Source organism: Gobio gobio, assembly GCF_949357685.1.
Source record: "Gobio gobio genome assembly, chromosome: 11".
Taxonomy (NCBI): domain Eukaryota; kingdom Metazoa; phylum Chordata; class Actinopteri; order Cypriniformes; family Gobionidae; genus Gobio; species Gobio gobio.
Genome location: NC_137104.1, coordinates 23,552,682 through 23,571,412, shown reverse-complemented (window position 1 = coordinate 23,571,412; position 18,731 = coordinate 23,552,682). Strand labels below are relative to the sequence as shown.

At 38.7% G+C, this 18,731-nt stretch overlaps 2 protein-coding genes across 3 annotated transcripts; one reads left to right on the top strand and one right to left on the bottom strand.

The window, feature by feature from the left end:
* Nucleotides 1-1,030: 1,030 nt before the first annotated feature.
* chtopa (chromatin target of PRMT1a) lies at nucleotides 1,031-14,492 on the bottom strand. Of its 2 annotated transcripts, none has more exons than XM_079829616.1 (6): nucleotides 14,216-14,492; nucleotides 13,101-13,549; nucleotides 11,712-11,862; nucleotides 8,828-9,005; nucleotides 2,029-2,163; nucleotides 1,031-1,887 (listed from the first exon to the last, which is right to left on the bottom strand). In XM_079829616.1, exons 3-6 carry the CDS (start codon nucleotides 11,850-11,852, stop codon nucleotides 1,688-1,690), a joined length of 654 nt encoding a protein of 217 aa, XP_079685742.1. In that variant the 5' UTR covers nucleotides 11,853-11,862; nucleotides 13,101-13,549; nucleotides 14,216-14,492; the 3' UTR covers nucleotides 1,031-1,687. The 2 variants fall into 2 exon arrangements, with proteins under 2 accessions (XP_079685742.1, XP_079685741.1); XM_079829615.1 differs by having other exon boundaries at nucleotides 13,458-13,549.
* An 804-nt stretch (nucleotides 14,493-15,296) lies between these two features.
* snapin (SNAP associated protein) lies at nucleotides 15,297-18,653 on the top strand. Its single transcript, XM_079830115.1, has 4 exons — nucleotides 15,297-15,440; nucleotides 15,729-15,775; nucleotides 16,896-17,014; nucleotides 17,090-18,653. Exons 1-4 carry the CDS (start codon nucleotides 15,325-15,327, stop codon nucleotides 17,195-17,197), a joined length of 390 nt encoding a protein of 129 aa, XP_079686241.1. The 5' UTR covers nucleotides 15,297-15,324; the 3' UTR covers nucleotides 17,198-18,653.
* Nucleotides 18,654-18,731: the final 78 nt, after the last annotated feature.

Sequence of the window (18,731 nt, the reverse complement as noted above, 5' to 3'; positions counted from 1 at the left end):
TGAATGCAGATCCATGTGTGAGATGACAATAAATGAATAATACATATATTTTAATTGAATTAACATGTAAACTTATTTTTTACTCCAATTCTTTAGAATTAATATATAATATTGTATATTATATAAATGAAACAATGTGGTTATGTTAATAACTATATTAATTATATAAAACACATCTGAATACCTCTTAAGCAAACAAACCCTGGAACATAACCTGGTCCGGAGCAGGTTATGTTCAGAGAGTGAGTTGCCATGGTTACTTGCATACCCTGAAAGTTACCTCTGTTTTTGGAACCAAAAGATGAGGTTATCAGCTAACTTACTCTTAAACATACCCGGGTATGTCACATAACCTGCTTTCTGGAATACCCCCAGGACTCCTTCTTTATCTATACATGCTTGAATTTCCAGCAGAAACCCACCAGTACCACTCAAATTATAACACATTTTTACAAGCTTACCATTGAGAGTTGCCAAAGGTAAGGAGATAGTTTTGAACACTGGCTGGTTATGTACTTGCTCAAATTGATTTTTGATCATTTTTACGGACTGCAGCTTAAATTTAGCAACATATTTCACAGTACTGACCACACTGTAAATATTTTTAAAGTACATTTAAATGCTTAATACAGAAGACAAAATATGTTTTATGTTTATGTTTAGTTGAAATTTCTCAGACAGTATCTCTAAAATGTGTCTAATTTAAATTAGGACTTTGTTCTAATTAGTGATTTTGATTTAACACTTTGGTTGCAAGTTCTGATCTCGTTTGTACTGTATATTGAAGCCACTGAACAGAGGTAGACACTTGGGACCCTCAAATAAACCGGTTTTCATTACTCATTGTACATGCACGCATACTTCCCAGAAGCATCAAATTAAATTACGCTTTGAATGAAAAAATGCAATTCAAAAAAACAAACCAGCATTTTACCTCCATCTAGTGGAGATACTGAAGTTAAGACTCTTTCATAAAAGGTTCCATGCCTAGATGGTAATATTGTTTGGGAAGTCACTGCAACAACATGGGTCTCATTGGCCAAGATTTATTTAAAGCCAAAAGAAAAAGAAAAGGTTGTGGGTTACAATATACTTTTAAAAACATATTTTATGCCAAAAAAAAAAAAAAAAAAAGACCATCAAGATTGCGTATACTGAGTAAAAGTTCTACTTTTTAAAACATAATAAAAATACAATAATAAAAAGGTAAATGACATTTGTAGAACATTACGGTAATTACAGTTTATCTATATAAACCATGTTTTACCACCGGACAATTAAATGTCACTGGTTAGAGTTCACAGTTCCTCATACATTGGGTCATTTTCAGACTTTTGGCCAACAAATAGCACATCAAGTACAATCTCTATTATTACAGCTCAATGGAAAACATTTTTTTTTTCCTTCACTTCACGGCCAAAACTTTTCTAAGAGGACCTGTGTTTTAGAACCATAAATTGTTGTGAGGCTTTATGGATGGTACAGCATTCATTTTAGGAAATACAAGTAACGACTCAGATGTTTGAACATAACTGGGATGGAAACATAACTTTGTACAAACTTCAAGTTTAAATGTCTCATCAGGGAGTGTCCAAGAGCAACAGCTTTAATGGTTCTGTATGTTGTTGTCAGTCAGTCTATTATCTGCAGATCTTTGGGGAGCTGCTCTTTCTCAGCTCAGCTGTGGTTACTCCATGCTCTCAGGGTCTGCCTGTGCCATATATGCATCCAACTCGGCATCCAGATGGCCCTTGGTCTTCGACATGTAAGCATCAAGCTGGTTGTCCAACTGCTCCCGTGTGACGATGGGACGTCCTACACCTCGGCCTCTGCCGCGTCCACGACCTCTTCCAGCAAACCCTCCGCGACCTCTCAGACCCCCACGGCCTAAAAGAGAACCATTGAAACAAAAACTTAATTATGTGTTTTGCAATACATCAATACAGAAAACACTAACTGGCAAAAATGTGTATTTAACTTTTCAATGTTTGGGCAATCTAGCAATATCATCGTAATTTGACATCATACCTCTTCCTCCAGCTGCTCCACGAGCTGCACCTCGGCCAATAAAAGCTCCTCGTCCTATAGCTCCTCCGCGCTGACGCATACCTCGACGGAGACCAATACGCCCAGGACCTCCCCTACCCCTCATCTGACCTGCACCTAGAAAATAAAAACAAATCGTTTCACTAAAGGAAAATGAATGTGTGGGGGAGTGCTTGCAGTTAACTTTATAACATACATTTATATATATTCTTATTATTATAAATTGAGAATACAAAAGATCAATATTGGTTGGTTGGTGTTTTAATCCCATGTCAGCTTCCATTGATATATTCTTGGCAAGTAACAAGCATAAAAAAAAAAAATAAATAAATAAAAACAGAGATATATAGATAGCTAGATGCCACGTATCGCGGCCACCTAAAATCATATATATATATATATGATTTTAGGTGGCCGCGATACTGGGCAATCACCATTTCTACAGGGCTGAATATAGCTGAATTGAACTCATGAAAACAGAGGTGTATCATTTTATTGGATTTGTGCATTAGGTCTTAAAGTGTGAGCAGCCTAATATACCTGCCGCCATCTCTGTCATTAACCCTTTCATGCATGAATTATGGAAAACATTATCTAGTTTTTTTTTTTTTCAAATTCAGTTTTATTTAAAAAAGAATTAACTGTCCAAGTATGTGGTGGACACCATGCAACAAAGGCATAAAATGGGACAAAGCCACAGATGACAATATGGATGATTGTGTTATTATGGCATGTTATGCTATGTATATCAGCTCAGTTATTAAAAACAATAATATTACAATTTAATAACATTAAAACACATTGTAGGAACTTTAACGGTATTACATATATGCGGAAACACAGATGGGCTTTGCTGGCACCTCCTCATCACTGCTGTCACACACACGGTCCTCTGGGATATTTTATTTTATATTATTCTGTACTGAGTGCTTGACCTATGCTGTCCCTGTTTGGAAGGCAAAACGCAAATTTGTCTCGGCATGTTTGTGTAAAGTTGCCATTTAATGCTGTGATATGTAACTTTGAATGGTTATTCATGTTGATATATTTGTTAAATGTCTGTTTTATTACAATATAAAGCCCTATTTCGCACGGGATTAGTATTATCTGGTGACCTCGTGTGATTTAGAAACTACTCCCCCACATCTGAATTTTGCGTGGCGCATTCGCACGGGATAAGCAAGCCAGTGATTTTACTCGAATTTACTGACTTATCTCCCAGAAATTATGTCAAGACTTGTAAATGTTTTTTTTGTTATAGATATAGCTGTATGAAATTATAAACAGTCGTATCGATATCATTTTGATTGTTTTATAGTAAAAAAAATTATTTAGTTCAGTTAGAGAACAGACGCTACAATTAAAAACTGAACTGAGCAATATAAGGGTTTTAATGTTAATAAAACAAAAGACTGACAAAAATCACTTTTTTAGCTTTAACAAAGATTGATTCATACAGTGTAGGCTAGAGCTGCACAATTAATTGCTAAAAGAACATCTCGATTCAAATACCCATGCAATCTTATTCCTAAACCACCACGAGTGTCTTATGTCTGTTGTTTCACATCGCAAGTGTCAGCAGAGTGTGAACAGCGCATGTTTTGCCGCTGCCCATGTTAATGAATGACGGGTATCCACTGGCACGGAGCATTTCATATTCATGCCTATGAACTTCCACAGGAACGACTTGAAATGCCCCTCGCTCTGTTCCAGGCCAGAGGAGACGCACCGTGAGAGAGTCGGCCGCCACGCTTCCGATGTGAACGCTCTCATTCATTGATATGGGCAGTGACAAAACACATGCTGCTGATGCTCCGCTGACGCTTGTGTATAAATACATTTTTATATATAGTGGAAATAGCTAATAAGCACTCCTCTGCAGCCACATACTTTTTACAATTTAAATGTCTAATTTTACGTCTTATTTTTAAATAAGTGTACGTTTTCCTACATCTTGAAACTTTGTTTTATAAATGAGGACAATATTTAAAAGATGAACAAATAATGTTTTGGTCATCACACTAAAAACATTTAAATATGTGACCCTGGACCACAAAACCAGTCATAAGGATACATTTTTTGAAATTGAGATTTATACAATCACCTGAAAGCTGAATAAATAAGCTTTCGATTGATGTATGGTTAGGATCAGACAATATTTGGCTGAGATACAACTATTTGAAAATCTGGGGAAAAACCCCCAGAAATATTGAGAAAATCACTTTAAGTAGCATATTACGAAAATGTATTATTCGCAATGGTGGAGGAAGTACTGAATCTCAGTACTTAAATAAAAGTACAAATAACCAGAGATACATTTACTTTAGTAAAAGTAGAATGACAATCACAATGACAACCCAAAAAGTACCCAATTTTAAATGTACTTTGAGTATTAAAAGTACTTGCATAATTTATTATCTTAATGTCTATATTCTAATAATGAAAATAATAAAAACAGTATAGGCTGTGGCATTTTAATCAAGTTAGATTTGGGTTCATGTAATTGTGCTTACAATCAGTTTACAGGGCATTTTCCCCAAATCTTATTAAATATAGGCTATGCTTCAGCTTTCCTTTTATATTCTTAAATTTGATCAATAAATTAAATGCGCACACGAGCACCCTTCTGAGACCTAAAATGAAAATTGGGACACCCTGTGGTCTCGTGGACTTAATGGACATGCGCACGCAGCGGCCATTGTTAAGTCCACAAGACCGAAAGTGCACATGAAGTGTGCCATTTGGGACTGGGCCACAGTCGTTTATGAACAGGTCATTGAATCTTTGATTCAACAGATTCATTCAAAAAGCTGAATCATTCAGTAAGAGACGGTTGCGGTGAGATGCGTTACAGTTCTGATGTGATCTTGGAAATATTATATAATCTTGGAAATATTTTCGCTGCTGAAATAGAACAAAAACAGTCAGTATTGCATCTAAAATGTAAGTGACTTAATGTTAATTAATTGCTTATGGAACCGTCATATTAAATCAGTGTCACATTTTCAGTCGTGACGGTATTCAGGAAAACAGCACTTGGTCGTGTGATGTTTTTTAACTGTATTATATGTTTTAAATATAAAAATTACTGCAGTATGTTACGGAGTTTCTGTGTGAGTGGCACTCATTTGTGATTTCTCCTCATGAGGCTGCGTGAGCCACAACAGCGCAACCTTGTTACCATCAGTTCATTACATTATACACTCACCTAAAGGATTATTAGGAACACCTGTTTAATTTCTCATTAATGCAATGATCTAATCAACCAATCACATGGCAGTTGATTCAATGGATTTAGGGGTCTCCTGAACTCCAAACTGAATGTCAGAATGGGAAAGAAAGGTGATTTAAGCAATTTTGAGCGTGGCATGGTTGTTGGTGCCAGACGGGCCGGTCTGAGTATTTCACAATCTGCTCAGTTACTGCGATTTTCACGCACAACCATTTCTAGGGTTTACAAAGAATGGTGTGAAAAGGGAAAAACATCCAGTATGCGGCAGTCCTGTTGCCTTGTTGATGCTAGAGGTCAGAGGAGAATGGGCCGACTGATTCAAGCTGATAGAAGAGCAACGTTGACTGAAATAACCACTCGTTACAACCGAGGTATGCAGCAAAGCATTTGTGAAGGCACAACACGCACAACCTTGAGGCGGATGGACTACAACAGCAGAAGACCCCACCGGGTACCACTCATCTCCACTACAAATAGGAAAAAGAGGCTACAATTTGCACAAGCTCACCAAAATTGGACAGTTGAAGATTGGAAAAATTTTGCCTGGTCTGATGAGTCTCGATTTCTGTTGAGACATTCAGATGGTAGAGTCAGAATTTGGCATAAACAGAATGAGAACATGGATCCATCATGCCTTGTTACCACTGTGCAGGCTGGTGGTGGTGGTGTAATGGTGTGGGGGATGTTGTTTGCTTGGCACACTTTAGGCCCCTTAGTGCCAATTGGGCATCGTTTAAATGCCACGGCCTACCTGAGCATTGTTTCTGACCATGTCCATCCCTTTATGACCACCATGTACCCATCCTCTGATGACTACTTCCAGCAGGATAATGCACCATGTCACAAAGCTCGATTCATTTCAAATTGGTTTCTTGAACATGACAATGAGTTCACTGTACTAAAATGGCCCCCACAGTCACCAGATCTCAACCCAATAGAGCATCTTTGGGATGTGGTGGAACGGGAGCTTCGTGCCCTGGATGTGCATCCCACAAATCTCCATCAACTGCAAGATGCTATCCAATCAATATGGGCCAACATTTCTCAAGAATGCTTTCAGCACCTTGTTGAATCAATGCCACGTAGAATTAAGGCAGTTCTGAAGGCGAAAGGGGGTCAGACACAGTATTAGTATGGTGTTCCTAATAATCCTTTAGGTGAGTGTATATTATCCACTATTGATCACCACTTATGGTGCGTTCACACCAGGCGCGAGTGATTTACATGTTAAGTCAATGCAGAGACGCGAAATGGCATTCTGCGGCGCGATTCATGTGAATGAGGCGGCGCGAAGGACGCGAATTGAGCGTTTTGAACGTGATTCGCTCAAGTTGAAAAATCTGAACTTTGGTGGATATTCGCGCAGCGTTAACCAATCAGGAGCTTGCTCTAGTAGAGACAACAATGAGGAGAAAATCTGTATATTAATATCTGGTTCAGACAATATGATTATCACTGTGATAACATTAAATGACATGAAACACAACCCAGTCTCTTTTTGTTAAATTCAAGTTTATGTATGACCAATAATACAAAAGTATAAGTAAAAGGTATAATAAGCTATACATGAAATAAAGCAAACAATTCACTCAAACATTCAAAGTCAGTGCTAGTCGGCTACAACTGTAACGTACATATAGCCTAAAAATAAAAAAGTAATGAAACTTCACTTTGCCCTCAGCCTAAACGATTTGCCAGGGAACAAATGATAGATCCATGAGACCAAAGATCGCCCGTTACAAGACGAATTATAGCTCGAGACACACCACAGAGACAGAGCCAGCGGCAGAAGGACTGGCCAAGGAAAGGTTGCCCTCGCCGGCGTTGACAAGCGCTGACCGCCGCTGATCCGCTGGAGCTCACAACTCCGAAAACGCCAGATAAAATGTTCAAATAGGCACTCTTTATATAAATAAACCACAGATTTGAGCTTTACACAACTACATTATCGACTGAAAAAGTCTTAAAACTACGTTGTCACACATTAACAGTAGATTTTAACAAAAAAAAAAAAGACATGTAAACAGCCCATGTCAGCCATTTCTCAACGAGATGAGCCGCTGGCAGAAGCCCCTCCCGAATTCGCGTCTGTTCTGCAGTGAATGTCACACGCGATTCGCGCGAATGAAGCGAGTAAACTCCAAATGTTCAAGTGTCCACCTTCGTGCGATAAGCGCGAATTATTCGCGCGAATCGCGTCCGGTGTGAACGCCACATTACACTAAATGAATGCAGAATCATTCTTGCATTTTGGTGATTCCCTACTTATTTTTGTTCTTCGTTTTAATCAGCTTGTCCCGGCCGGGAAAAATTCTCTTTCACTTGCCCCTTCAAAAAAAATCCACTTGTCCCGGATAAGCGTTAACGTCGAGCCCTGAAACTGAATATGTATTTTGCTACATTCCACCACTGATTATTCGATAGATTTACAGTAGGACATTTACAAAATATCTTCATGGAACATGATCTTTACTTATCCTAATATTTTTTGGCATAAAAAAAGCAATAATTTTGACCCATTCAATGTATTGTTGGCTATTAATGGTTTTGTGGTCCAGGCTCACAAATTATAATATTAGAGTTTTGAAGTGCTGGAAAAAAAAATGTGTGAAGTACTTGAAAGCATTTGTGCATTTCTGCCACAATACCATGGTTACAGTTAGTTTTACTACATTTAACCCATGGTGAGTGTTGCTGATTTTTGACTGAAAGCCTTCTTGTTTCTCCTGATTTCCACATCAGCACTGTTTGATCTGATATCTCTGGTTTATAACAGAACTCTTCACCTAATTCGAATGCTTCTCACTAGATCTCGCAGCAATGTTAATTCATTCTGTGGCAAATTCAATGGCTTTCTTCACTGGATCTCCCAGCGCTGTGTATTAATGGTGTTGCATAAGCGCTGCGCTATTTTTGGTCCAAACTGATAAACGAAGCACAAATGAGTGGCACAGCCATTTGATGTTGGATAACGTTGTGGTCACTAACCCCAACAAAATTGTTAGGGTCGCACCTGCAGTAAAAATGTCACAAAATGCAGACCATATGGTTGCAGTCTGGAATCCTTTTATAGCTGAAAAACTCTCTCTTAAATCATCTACACTGCTTAGGGGGAACAGTAAAGCAGGCTCAGCTGTCTCCTTCTGTTACCACCTAGAGGGTGTACAACAGGTGCAGGAACTACAAATCTAGTAGCACACCAGGGGTCTCCAAACAGCCATAAAATGACATTAGCCCAATCAGCATATCGCAAAGTTTAGAGGGTGCTTAACTTGTGAAGAACATTACCACTGTAAATCATCAGCAATGATTGACAATTCCAAATTAACATTTCTTTTGACATGTTAAAAAGCCGACACTACACTTACAGCAAAGGAAGCTTTATGCAACATGCACGCATCTCTTCCTCAGATTTAGAACTATAATGAGCCTATATACATATATAAATAGGATGTTTTTTATTAAGTAAATTCAGGACAGTGTCTGACAAGCACACTGAAAAATGCAACAAAAAAAAAGCAGTAGCGTCATTTAAAGACTGTTTGTCACCTCTAAGAGAGAGTGCTCCTCTCATGGTACCGCCTCTCACTCTTCCTCGCAGTCCTCGTCCAGCTCCACGCAATCCACCGGGAAAACCTCGTCCTCTGCCGCCACCCGGCATCAACGAGCCGATGGGCCGACCCAGTCTGGCCTGGATGTTGCTCTTCCCAAGTCTCTGCTTCAGGCTCTACAGGAGGTGGGCGATATAAAGGATTGTTAATTTATTAGGCATATCACATTTAAAAAGGTAACATGAAACGACTTTGGTAATTTATCTATAATGCAATTTCAGAATACAGAAACAGGTTCGTTTGTGTTGTATACTAGTACGAATTAATTGAATACAAGCCTTTTTAAATCTTACTGACCCCAACCATTTTAACTGTAGAGTAGGGATGTGACCGTGAGGAAATTCCCACGGTAATACCGGTAGGCCTGTCGCGATAGTCAATAAATCAATTAGTCGCACGATAATTTTTACCTCGATAAATTCCACTTGCGTGCTTGTTTGTTTTCCTTGTCTCTCTCTCTCGCTGACTGCGCGCGCCTCGTCCGTTTGGGGAGGTGTTAATACTCGACGCACGGGTGCCGGCGTGATGAGACATCATGCTCGGCCAGATTCTCCTGGAACTCGTGCTTCTTCGGTTGCGGAGCCGCGCACACCAGCAAGCGAAATGGGGTCTCGTGCACACAACACGCACTACCGCCCTCTCCGCGTTGATGCCATTTTTGCCACGCGCACCCTCACACTCATGCGGACGCGTCCAGTTTAAACAAGGCTTTAAAAGCTACACTGAAGTTGGCAGTTTGATAAATGCAAGTTAATTATTCAGCTTAATCTTTGTGTGCTTCAAGTAAAATCTCTTTGTGTACTAAAAAGGCACATAAGTTCCTGTAGAGATAGCAATACATACTCATTTTTTTGCCAAATAAATGAAAAGCATGTCAATGTCTTCTCTCTTGCTGTATCAAAATCTCATCTAGCTTTCCTCAGAGATGTTACCAATAATGTGCTTAAAGTAAAGTCAAATTCAGTTTGTGCATGATTACATGATATAAAAAATGTAATATCCTTAACCTTAATTGTGGATAATTAAGCTAAATATCATATGCTGAAGTACATTTCTGGAGTGTTAACGATTAAAAGAAAAAACAACAACAACAGTACAGAACCGAAAACCGCAAGCCTAAAACCGTGAAACAAACCGTGGGTTTTGTGAACCGTGCCACCCCTAATATGTACCTAAAACTCAAATCATCCGTTGCAGTTTTCATCCATTTTATTTATTGTTTTTGGTATTTATTCAAGTGCATTTTTTGTTAACAGACTGAGAGTCCATTGCTTTTATTGTTTTTGGTTGTTTTGTTCATTTATTGTGGATATTTAAAATGTTTTCCATTTTCAGTGTTAAATAGTCTTTAGAAATAAAAGTTTACTGATCTTTGAAAAGGTGTACCTGCATTATTATGCCATTATCATTTTTGGATGAAAATGGTCTCAGAATGACAATTTTATTGCAATAATTTCTTAGCCAATTTATCGTCCAGCAAAATTTGTTATCGTAACATGCCTAAATACACCGGTATCACCGACTGCACTTTTAAATCACTAATTGTATCTAACCGAAAGTAACATGCACACGGCCGCTCGGGCATTCATAATGGAACGGAGCAAAAAGAGCAGTTTCAAAGAATTCCTATGAAACTTAAGCTTTCATAGCAATGAACTGAAAACGCCCCAGTGCGCGCACACCGTGAATGAGAATGCGGCCGTAAATGCGCGCTCTCTGCGGCTGAGAATGAATGAGAGTGCGGCCGTAAATGCGCGCTCTCTGCGGCCGTGAATGAATGAGAGTGTGGCCATGACTGAATGAGAGTGCGGCCGTAAATGCGCGCTCTTTGCGGCCGTGAATGAATGAGTGCGGCCGTAAATGCGCGCTCTCTGCGGCCGTGAATGAATGAGAGTGCGGCCGTAAATCCGTGCTCTCTGCGGCCGTGACTGAACAAGAGTGCGGCCGTAAATGCGCACTCTCTACGGCCGTGAATGAATGAGAGAGTGCGGCCGTAAATGCGCGCTCTCTGCGGCCGTGACTGAATGAGAGTGCGGCCGTAAATGCGCGCTCTCTACGGCCGTGAATGAATGAGAGAGTGCGGCCGTAAATGCGCGCTCTCTGCGGCCGTGACTGAATGAGAGTGTGGTCGTAAATGCGCGCTCTCTGCGGCCGTGAATGAATGAGTGCGGTCGTAAATGCACGCTCTCTGCGGCCGTGAATGAATGAGTACGATCGTAAATGCGCACTCTCTGCGGCCGTGAATGAATGAGAGAGTGCGGTCGTAAATGCGCGCTCTCTGCGGCCGCGCACATTTTAGTTTTGGTTTTGAATTAGCGCCAAATGCTTGAATTGTGGGTTCATTGGCCTATTATTCTTAATGAAAAACACAACAACAAAAATGACAAACTCACTTAAATAGGCGCTTTTACATTTCGCTTTGAAGCCAAATCTTCTGCGATCATCTCAGTCAGCTCACTCTCTGAAGAATGAAATCTGATTAATGACTCCCTCCGTTGCCGATACTCACGGTCGGATCATGCTTTATTAAGCAGACACATTCAGTTTATTTGTATTGTCTGTTCTCTAATTGAACTAAGTTATTTTATTACTATAAAAAAAAAAATAATAATCAAAACGACGGTGGAGGCAGTGCCACGGTGGGCAAGTGATGTAACCGGTGTAGAGTCTGAACACCGACTATCGTAGCAAGCCTACTGTTGTGTACATATTAAATACATTTTGCTTTCATATACTGTGATGCAGCCATCAGTAGATTTGTGACTCCATCTATATAACCTGAACGTGCCATTTAAATCATCTTTGTGCATTTCATCTCTTACCTGTTTGTGTGACAGGGCAGCCTGCACAGAGGGCCTGTTCTCCATCTGCTGAGCAAGCCGGCGGTTGCGCGCACTGGCCATGTGCTGCTGCTGCATGGTCGCCCGGATGCTACTCACTGTCGGCTGCTTGTTCTTCAGCATGTTTGTAAAGCTTTTGGGACACAACAGAAGGAGGAGGGTAGAGAGAGAGAGAGAGAGAAAGAGGAGGGAAAGGGGGATACGAGGAAAGGAGGGTTCCAATCAAATCATTTCACACAGCATGGACGTAGCTACATCGGCTCGTGTAGCAATTTAGTGAATGCCCTTTTTAGACCACACGCTTTTATTTACACTCTCTCTCGATTACATGTGGAGACACCCCAACAAATCAGTAGTTTGGTTTAAACTGAACGTCTATAATATGGTTCGGAGAATATAGGGATAGCAAAAGAGAAGACAGAGGCTACATCTATATTAATCCAGATACATTTGAAAACACCTTTTTCCTCTAAGTTTGGCCTTCAGTCCACAACGAGGTAGCATTTTTGTCCTACAAAAATTGAGCCTTTTGAAAACCCTTTCACAAATGGATACATTTGAAAAAGCTGGGTTTTTTGCCACATTGTAGAGAGTATGAAAACCTTAGTATTCAAAGACCCACAGATATCTACGGTTATACCAGCATTGCTGTGCATTCTATTCATTAAAGATTGTTGTTACAACGTTACTTTGTACAATCTTCAAACTACATTTCTGTTAAGAGGAAAGAAAATTGCTGTCCTGTGGCAAAAACATGAGGGCAATTGCGTTTTGCACTAATCAGAACAGCAATTTTAAGTGAATTTATAGTTGTGATATTATTGTGCTAGAAGAATAGCATTTGAACTCAAAGTCAGGTCTCTCTGCATCATCTCAGTGAGCTTTTATTTTACTTTGTGCAATAAGATGATTTTAGCAACTTTTGGAAACACTAGTGTCAGTGGAAAGCGTCTTGAAATGAAAACGTCATTTTCAAATGTATCTGGATTAATGTAGATGTAGCCGGAGATAGAAAAGAGGCAGGTAGATTTCTTTCAGAGTAATTGCCACTTACAGGCCACCATCAACCTACTGTGATGTCATCGGTCCGAGACACCACACGGCGAGTTGGCCCAGGGCTAGAGGGGTGTCTGGCAACCCAGCCACTTACTACCAAGACCGTGACCTGGTACATTGTTCTGTAAGATGCTTCTTCTGAGAAGAAGGGAAGGGGGTTGGGGGGACAGGTCACGTCTAAGTATGGACTGGGCACCTTTATTCCATAGACAGACAGAGAGAAATTTAGAAATGCAAAGGAGCAGAAAAAGGTCATCTAAGAGAGAGAGAGCGTGTTGTGTGAGAGAGGGCAAGAAATATGGATGGCACACATACCATCCTGCACTATCAACTCATTCCCATGGCCGAGGATGCTCTTCTGCAGTGAACTCAAGTGCAGTCGGCTTACCTCACCACCATTACCCTCTCACCTCCGGGTGTGCGCCGCTTACACAAGAGACGCCGCGCCAAACATGGCACATTATTAGATCTTATACATCGACTCAAGTAACCGTCGTCATGTTGGGTAAGCAGAGCACACCATGCGGGCAGTCTAGCGTCCATGTCAGATCTGATGTCTCCCCCTCAATGACCTCCATAGTACACGTGTCTTGAGGCTTCATGCCTTAGTTATCTCTGTATGCTTTTCCCCCCGGCCTTGAGATAATGCTGTCAGGATGCGTAGCGCCTCACCGCTCATTCAGGGACACCTTGGTGGTGCTTTTCAGCACGACTTTTTGAGAAGAAGGGGCGCTCATGTTTCTTCAGACTTGCAGGGTTCTCTCCTGTAGAGGAAACACAGCAGAATATAAATGTAACATCTTTATTGCATGAAAGTTTCAGACAGACATAAGGACGTTAATGGAAAGACTTGACATCAGATAGAAATTGTAATAAATTGGCTGCATTATAAAAGCTAGCAATTTAACGTTCAGATGCCACAGACCCCCAAATGAGATGATCCTCATGTGAGGGACCCCCATTCTTAATTTAAAACCCATCTCTCTCTCTCTCTCTCTCTCTCTCTCTCTCTCATACATACATATATATATATATATAAAATAATTTCATGCTGTGAAAATGTATGCTATAAATATGTTTAAAATTTTGTTTTTTAAAAACCCCGACCGTGGCATAATTTTTGTAGTGTTTGCAGCATGCTGAAAAGCTGCCAGTACAAAATGATGACAAAAATGTTGTGTATCAGAGCCACACACAGGCTTCAAAGCACTTTGTTATTCATACCAGGCGTCAACATAACAGGAAAAAAACAACGTGTTTTACCGGTTGTAGGTAAACCAATGTAACGTTACTTGCATAACTTGACTGCTCACCACCCTAGTAATCTCACCGTAACTCACACAAAACTTATTCATATTCTCATATTAACCTAATCGTTAATGTTTAAGACATATTTAATACGTATAATTGTTTAAAATGTGTGAACTTACCTTTTCTCTGGACGACTCGTGCAGTTGAGTCAGGGTAGATATGTTAGCTGTGGAGCTAGCGCGGCGCTAAAGCAGCTGACTGACTCGACAAAATCTCCACTCAAAACTAAATTTGACCCGAAAATTGTACAACTATTGCCCCTCTTCAAAATATATTTAAGAACTAAAAACAAAGGTTTATTCCACAGAATAGAGTATTTAACACCAATCTACAGTAATCGGCAACTCTATCTGCCAAACCTCCCCTCATTCATCACAAAATGGTGCTAACAACTGCGCGAGTTCGGAAAATGGAGCACTACTTACTACGTCAGATATCGCGAGATTTAAGCGTGAAAGGTTGTGTGCCAAATAGCACAATTCAATACTAGTACTAGGGGTTGTGCATGAACCGGCATGAACTTTGTACATCACTATTTTAGCTTAAAATGTATATAAATGTACAAGGGAAACAATATAATTTAGGTATTCTGAGCATTTTTAAGTATTAAATTAAAATTGTTTTAAGTTTAAATTACATTGTAGTTTTTCCTGCAGTAAGACAATAATTTAAGAATGTCAAATTACAAATATTGCATGTAGTATCATAAACTATAAAGCATATCTAATATTTTTTTATATCACACTCTGGGATGCTAAGGATAATTTATAATTTATACTGTGAAATATTTCTACTCATTGTCGTACTATCTTTACAAATAAAAATAAATAAATAATAATTTAATCCTTTTTATTATTTTTACTAACTGACCCCTACTCCCTTGCGGACCCCTCATCGAGCACTGAACTGTATCAAAATGCAGTATACCTTTACATACAGCAGTGAGTGTATACAGTGTACATTTCATTGCTTGACATTTCAAGTCAGTTACCCACTATTTTTACAGTATAAATCACATCATACAATGTAAACTGCGTCGTATGTACAGCAGTACGCCAGTATTGTATTTGCACACAGCCATATGAGTGACGTAAAATGTACGGAAACGTGGAGATTCGCTGATTTACAAATCATACACATAGCGCATGTACTGTCACTGTTTCATATATATGTCATACTCTGCGTAAAAGGCTCAGTGACTGTTGTATCAAATCAATGCTCAGTAAAGATGGCAGCGTTAGCAGTTGTGGAAACCCCATCAGGGAAAGATGCTCTCGCGGAGGGTTTGCTGGACCTCTTGAGACCCGCGGTACAGCAGCTGGACTTACATGTGCACTCAGTCAGGTAGTATATTTTGGGATACCTATGTGTTTTTTTACACCCTAGAAATGTTTAATTTACAATGAGCAGTTCTGTTTGCTAGCATGCTAACCCCTGTCAACATGACAGGTCTTGTGACTCAGAGATGCTGTGCGACCATTTACATGTAAAACAGCTCGTTTCTTCGTTTGTTACTTTTAGCAGCATCGCACGATTTATGCTTTTAAGAAATGATTCATAGTCATGAGTTTTAAAGCGTGCATAAATATGGACAGCTGTATCGTTTACTATATACTTTATTTATCTTCACAGAGAAAGCCAAGTGGAACTTAGAGAACACATTGATAATTTGGCATCTGGTAAGTAGGTTTGGCGCGATTTATGCAGTTTTTCTCGATCGTTTGTTTGATTCTCAAATTTGATTTTTTTTGGTCCAAAATAATAAATTCAGATCTCTGAACAAATCTTACTTCACACCAGATTTGAATTTCTTATATTTGAATATCTAATAGTAAGAACAGTTGTATAGAATTTGCACAATAACTAAATGCACATGGAGTTGATTCTCTGTGAAACTGTCATAATCTTCACAGCTTCTAAACCTTCTTTTAATGTGTGAGCCATCACATGCAAATTGCAAAAGGCAATACATGTATATTCTGTAAATATCTATATAACATAACATGATTGTGATGTCTGCTTAATTGACAAATGACCTGCCTAATGAAATGTTAATCTTAATCATACCAATGAAGTTTGGAAACATAGAGCTTGCCTGGGTGGCATTTTGTGGCATTTTTGTTCAGTGTAGTTAACATTTCGATAATGTGTAGAAATGTACTTGCAAATGTGAATGTTCTGTTGACATGTAACACATTGCTACAAAAACAAATGCAGTTACACTATACATACAAATGTGCATAATATTTTTTAGTGTACTAAAATATTAACTTTTCCCAGTAAACTTTTATCCGTTGAAAAGCTCGATGTGAAACAGAATAGCATTCAGTTAGACAAAACGTACATTCTTGTATAGTAAGTGTCAGTGTCAACAAAAGTAGAACAAAAACGATATTTTCATAGTAAAAAAAACTGACTAGTGTGACTCACACACAATGATTTAAAAAAAAGTTTACTTTCGGTGGTTTTGTCCATTTTACACAATAACTAGGGTTTGAAGCATGAATGAAATGTTATTGGTGAGTTACTACATTTTGCTGACATTTGTGATGCCTCATAATACAGTTGTGACAATGTCCCTTACAGTTTAGAGAAAGGTACTGCTGTTTTAATAAATGAGCCAATGCAACATGTTATGATTATTATGACTGTGACTCTTTTGTCCTAATGTAAGAGTGATTTATTAAAAGTTACTAAAACAAGATACATATTTAGTAATCCATCCACTTTACAATTTCTTCAGAATTCATAAATATTGTGTCATCTCATGTATACTGTGTGTGCACATTTCTTCTGCAGAGTTGTGTAGGATCAACGAACACCAGAAGGTGGCACTAGACTTAGACCCATATGTGAAAAAACTTCTTAATGCCAGGAGAAGAGTGGTGCTTGTCAATAACATACTCCAGAATGCACAGGTAAAAGAGACCAAGAATATAAAACCTCAGTCATGCACAGTATTGTATATTCATCTTCTCAAATCTTTGTTCCAGGAACGTTTGCGGAGGTTGAACCATAATGTCGCTAAGGAGACCGCACGCAGGAAGACCATGCTTGAGGCATCTGGAGCATTTACCCCACGCTCTCCCAGCAAACCATGATGTCCTGAATCTCAAATTTTGGGAATGCACCATTACACTGTGCTCAATGCCAAGGACCAACGCTGTAGATTCACGGAATCTTCCTCACATTGTTAAAGGGCACTGGGCTATGCAAAGCACTGCTACAGCAGAATTAATGTCAGTTCATTTAAGAGTAGTCAGGGAGACAGCAATGTAAATATGCAATCATTTCTTTGTTGAACATATGACTTTTTGAATAAAAAGAATTGTCTGTATGAATGTAACTGATGCTGAAATTGCTCTTATTGCATCGCTTTGGATTTGCTAATTATTTGCAAATTTATAAAATGATCATTATTTATCCAGTTTAATGTACCAGATAAGGAAATCTCCTCCTCCCAGTCTTGATCTAATCAGTGAAAGCAGGTTATTGTTGTACATTTTTGCTCACATGTGGAAATTATCCACACTTAGCAGTATAGTGAATTATTTTCTTAACATATTATTTTCTTGGTTTTATATGCAAGCTTGTTTCTGTCATGAAATAAAAAAAATTAATTGTGACTTTTCTCCCAGTTCTCTTTTTCTTGCAATTGCAAGTTTATATCTCACAATTTTGACTATAAATCGCAATTGCGAGTTTATGTCTCACAATTCTGAGAAAAAAAGTCATAATTGTGAGACGTAAACTCACAATTGCGAGATAAAAAGTTGTCGCAATTTGGGTGAACTATCCCTTTAAGAAAACTTTAAACATTTGAATCTTGTATAACACTTTTTTTAATTTTTTTTTACAAATAGAGCCTTTAGAAGACTGAATACTATTAATTTACATGGATTTTACTGTTCATATAATAATTAATTGAGGAGTCATAATTATGTTGGCTATAGATTGAGGATACAAATCACAGATCAAGCCAATATAAGTGTATAGATATAAAATACAATTTTATGGAAAAAATGAACTTCCCCAGAATCCATTGCATTGCATTATAATTGAATCAGCAGTAAAATCTTAGGTATGCACATGTCTTATGTTAATAGTGGATGCTTTGTAAGAGGATATGAGAAAGGGCAGATGAAGGTGACCTCTTGTTTTAGCTGAAAGGGAGAGAGTTAGGAAAAGATTTCAGGACAGGTGAAAGGTCAAGGGAGGGAATCTATCAAGGAGGAAGTCGGAATTACATGAGGGGCCTCCTAAAAGTCACTCTGTTGATGAGATATTTAACACAGATTGCTGGAAATCACTTGACGGCAAAAAGTAAAACCAAAGACTAAAAGTAATTTGGTGTATGTTTATATTTGATGCTGACTGCATGTGCAAACTTGACTAGCCTAAAAGATAACTGTGCATGCTACTGTTGTTGTTCCTGTGAAATATAGCTTTTTGTGTCCAAAATCAGAGAAAATGCTGGCACATCTGATCTTTTGAAGTGTCTTCACATGCTTAATGTTACAAATGTTTACATATTTATTATAATATTAATTTTCACAGTATACATTTTGTCTTTATATGTGAGAAGAATATATAGCTGCCTTTTAAATTTTAGAATGGGGGCCCTCGCACCAGGAT

Coding starts and splice junctions, on each gene's coding strand:
- chtopa (XM_079829615.1), bottom strand. CDS start 13,522: ATGAGCGCCCCTTCTTCTCAAAAAGTCGTGCTGAAAAGCACCACCAAG. Junction 9,006..11,711: donor CTGCCCTGTCACACAAACAG/GTAAGAGATGAA, acceptor CACCTCCTGTAG/AGCCTGAAGCAGAGACTTGG. Junction 2,164..8,827: donor AGGAGCACTCTCTCTTAGAG/GTGACAAACAGT, acceptor TTTATTTTCTAG/GTGCAGGTCAGATGAGGGGT.
- snapin (XM_079830115.1), top strand. CDS start 15,325: ATGGCAGCGTTAGCAGTTGTGGAAACCCCATCAGGGAAAGATGCTCTC. Junction 15,441..15,728: donor TTACATGTGCACTCAGTCAG/GTAGTATATTTT, acceptor TTATCTTCACAG/AGAAAGCCAAGTGGAACTTA. Junction 15,776..16,895: donor CATTGATAATTTGGCATCTG/GTAAGTAGGTTT, acceptor TTTCTTCTGCAG/AGTTGTGTAGGATCAACGAA.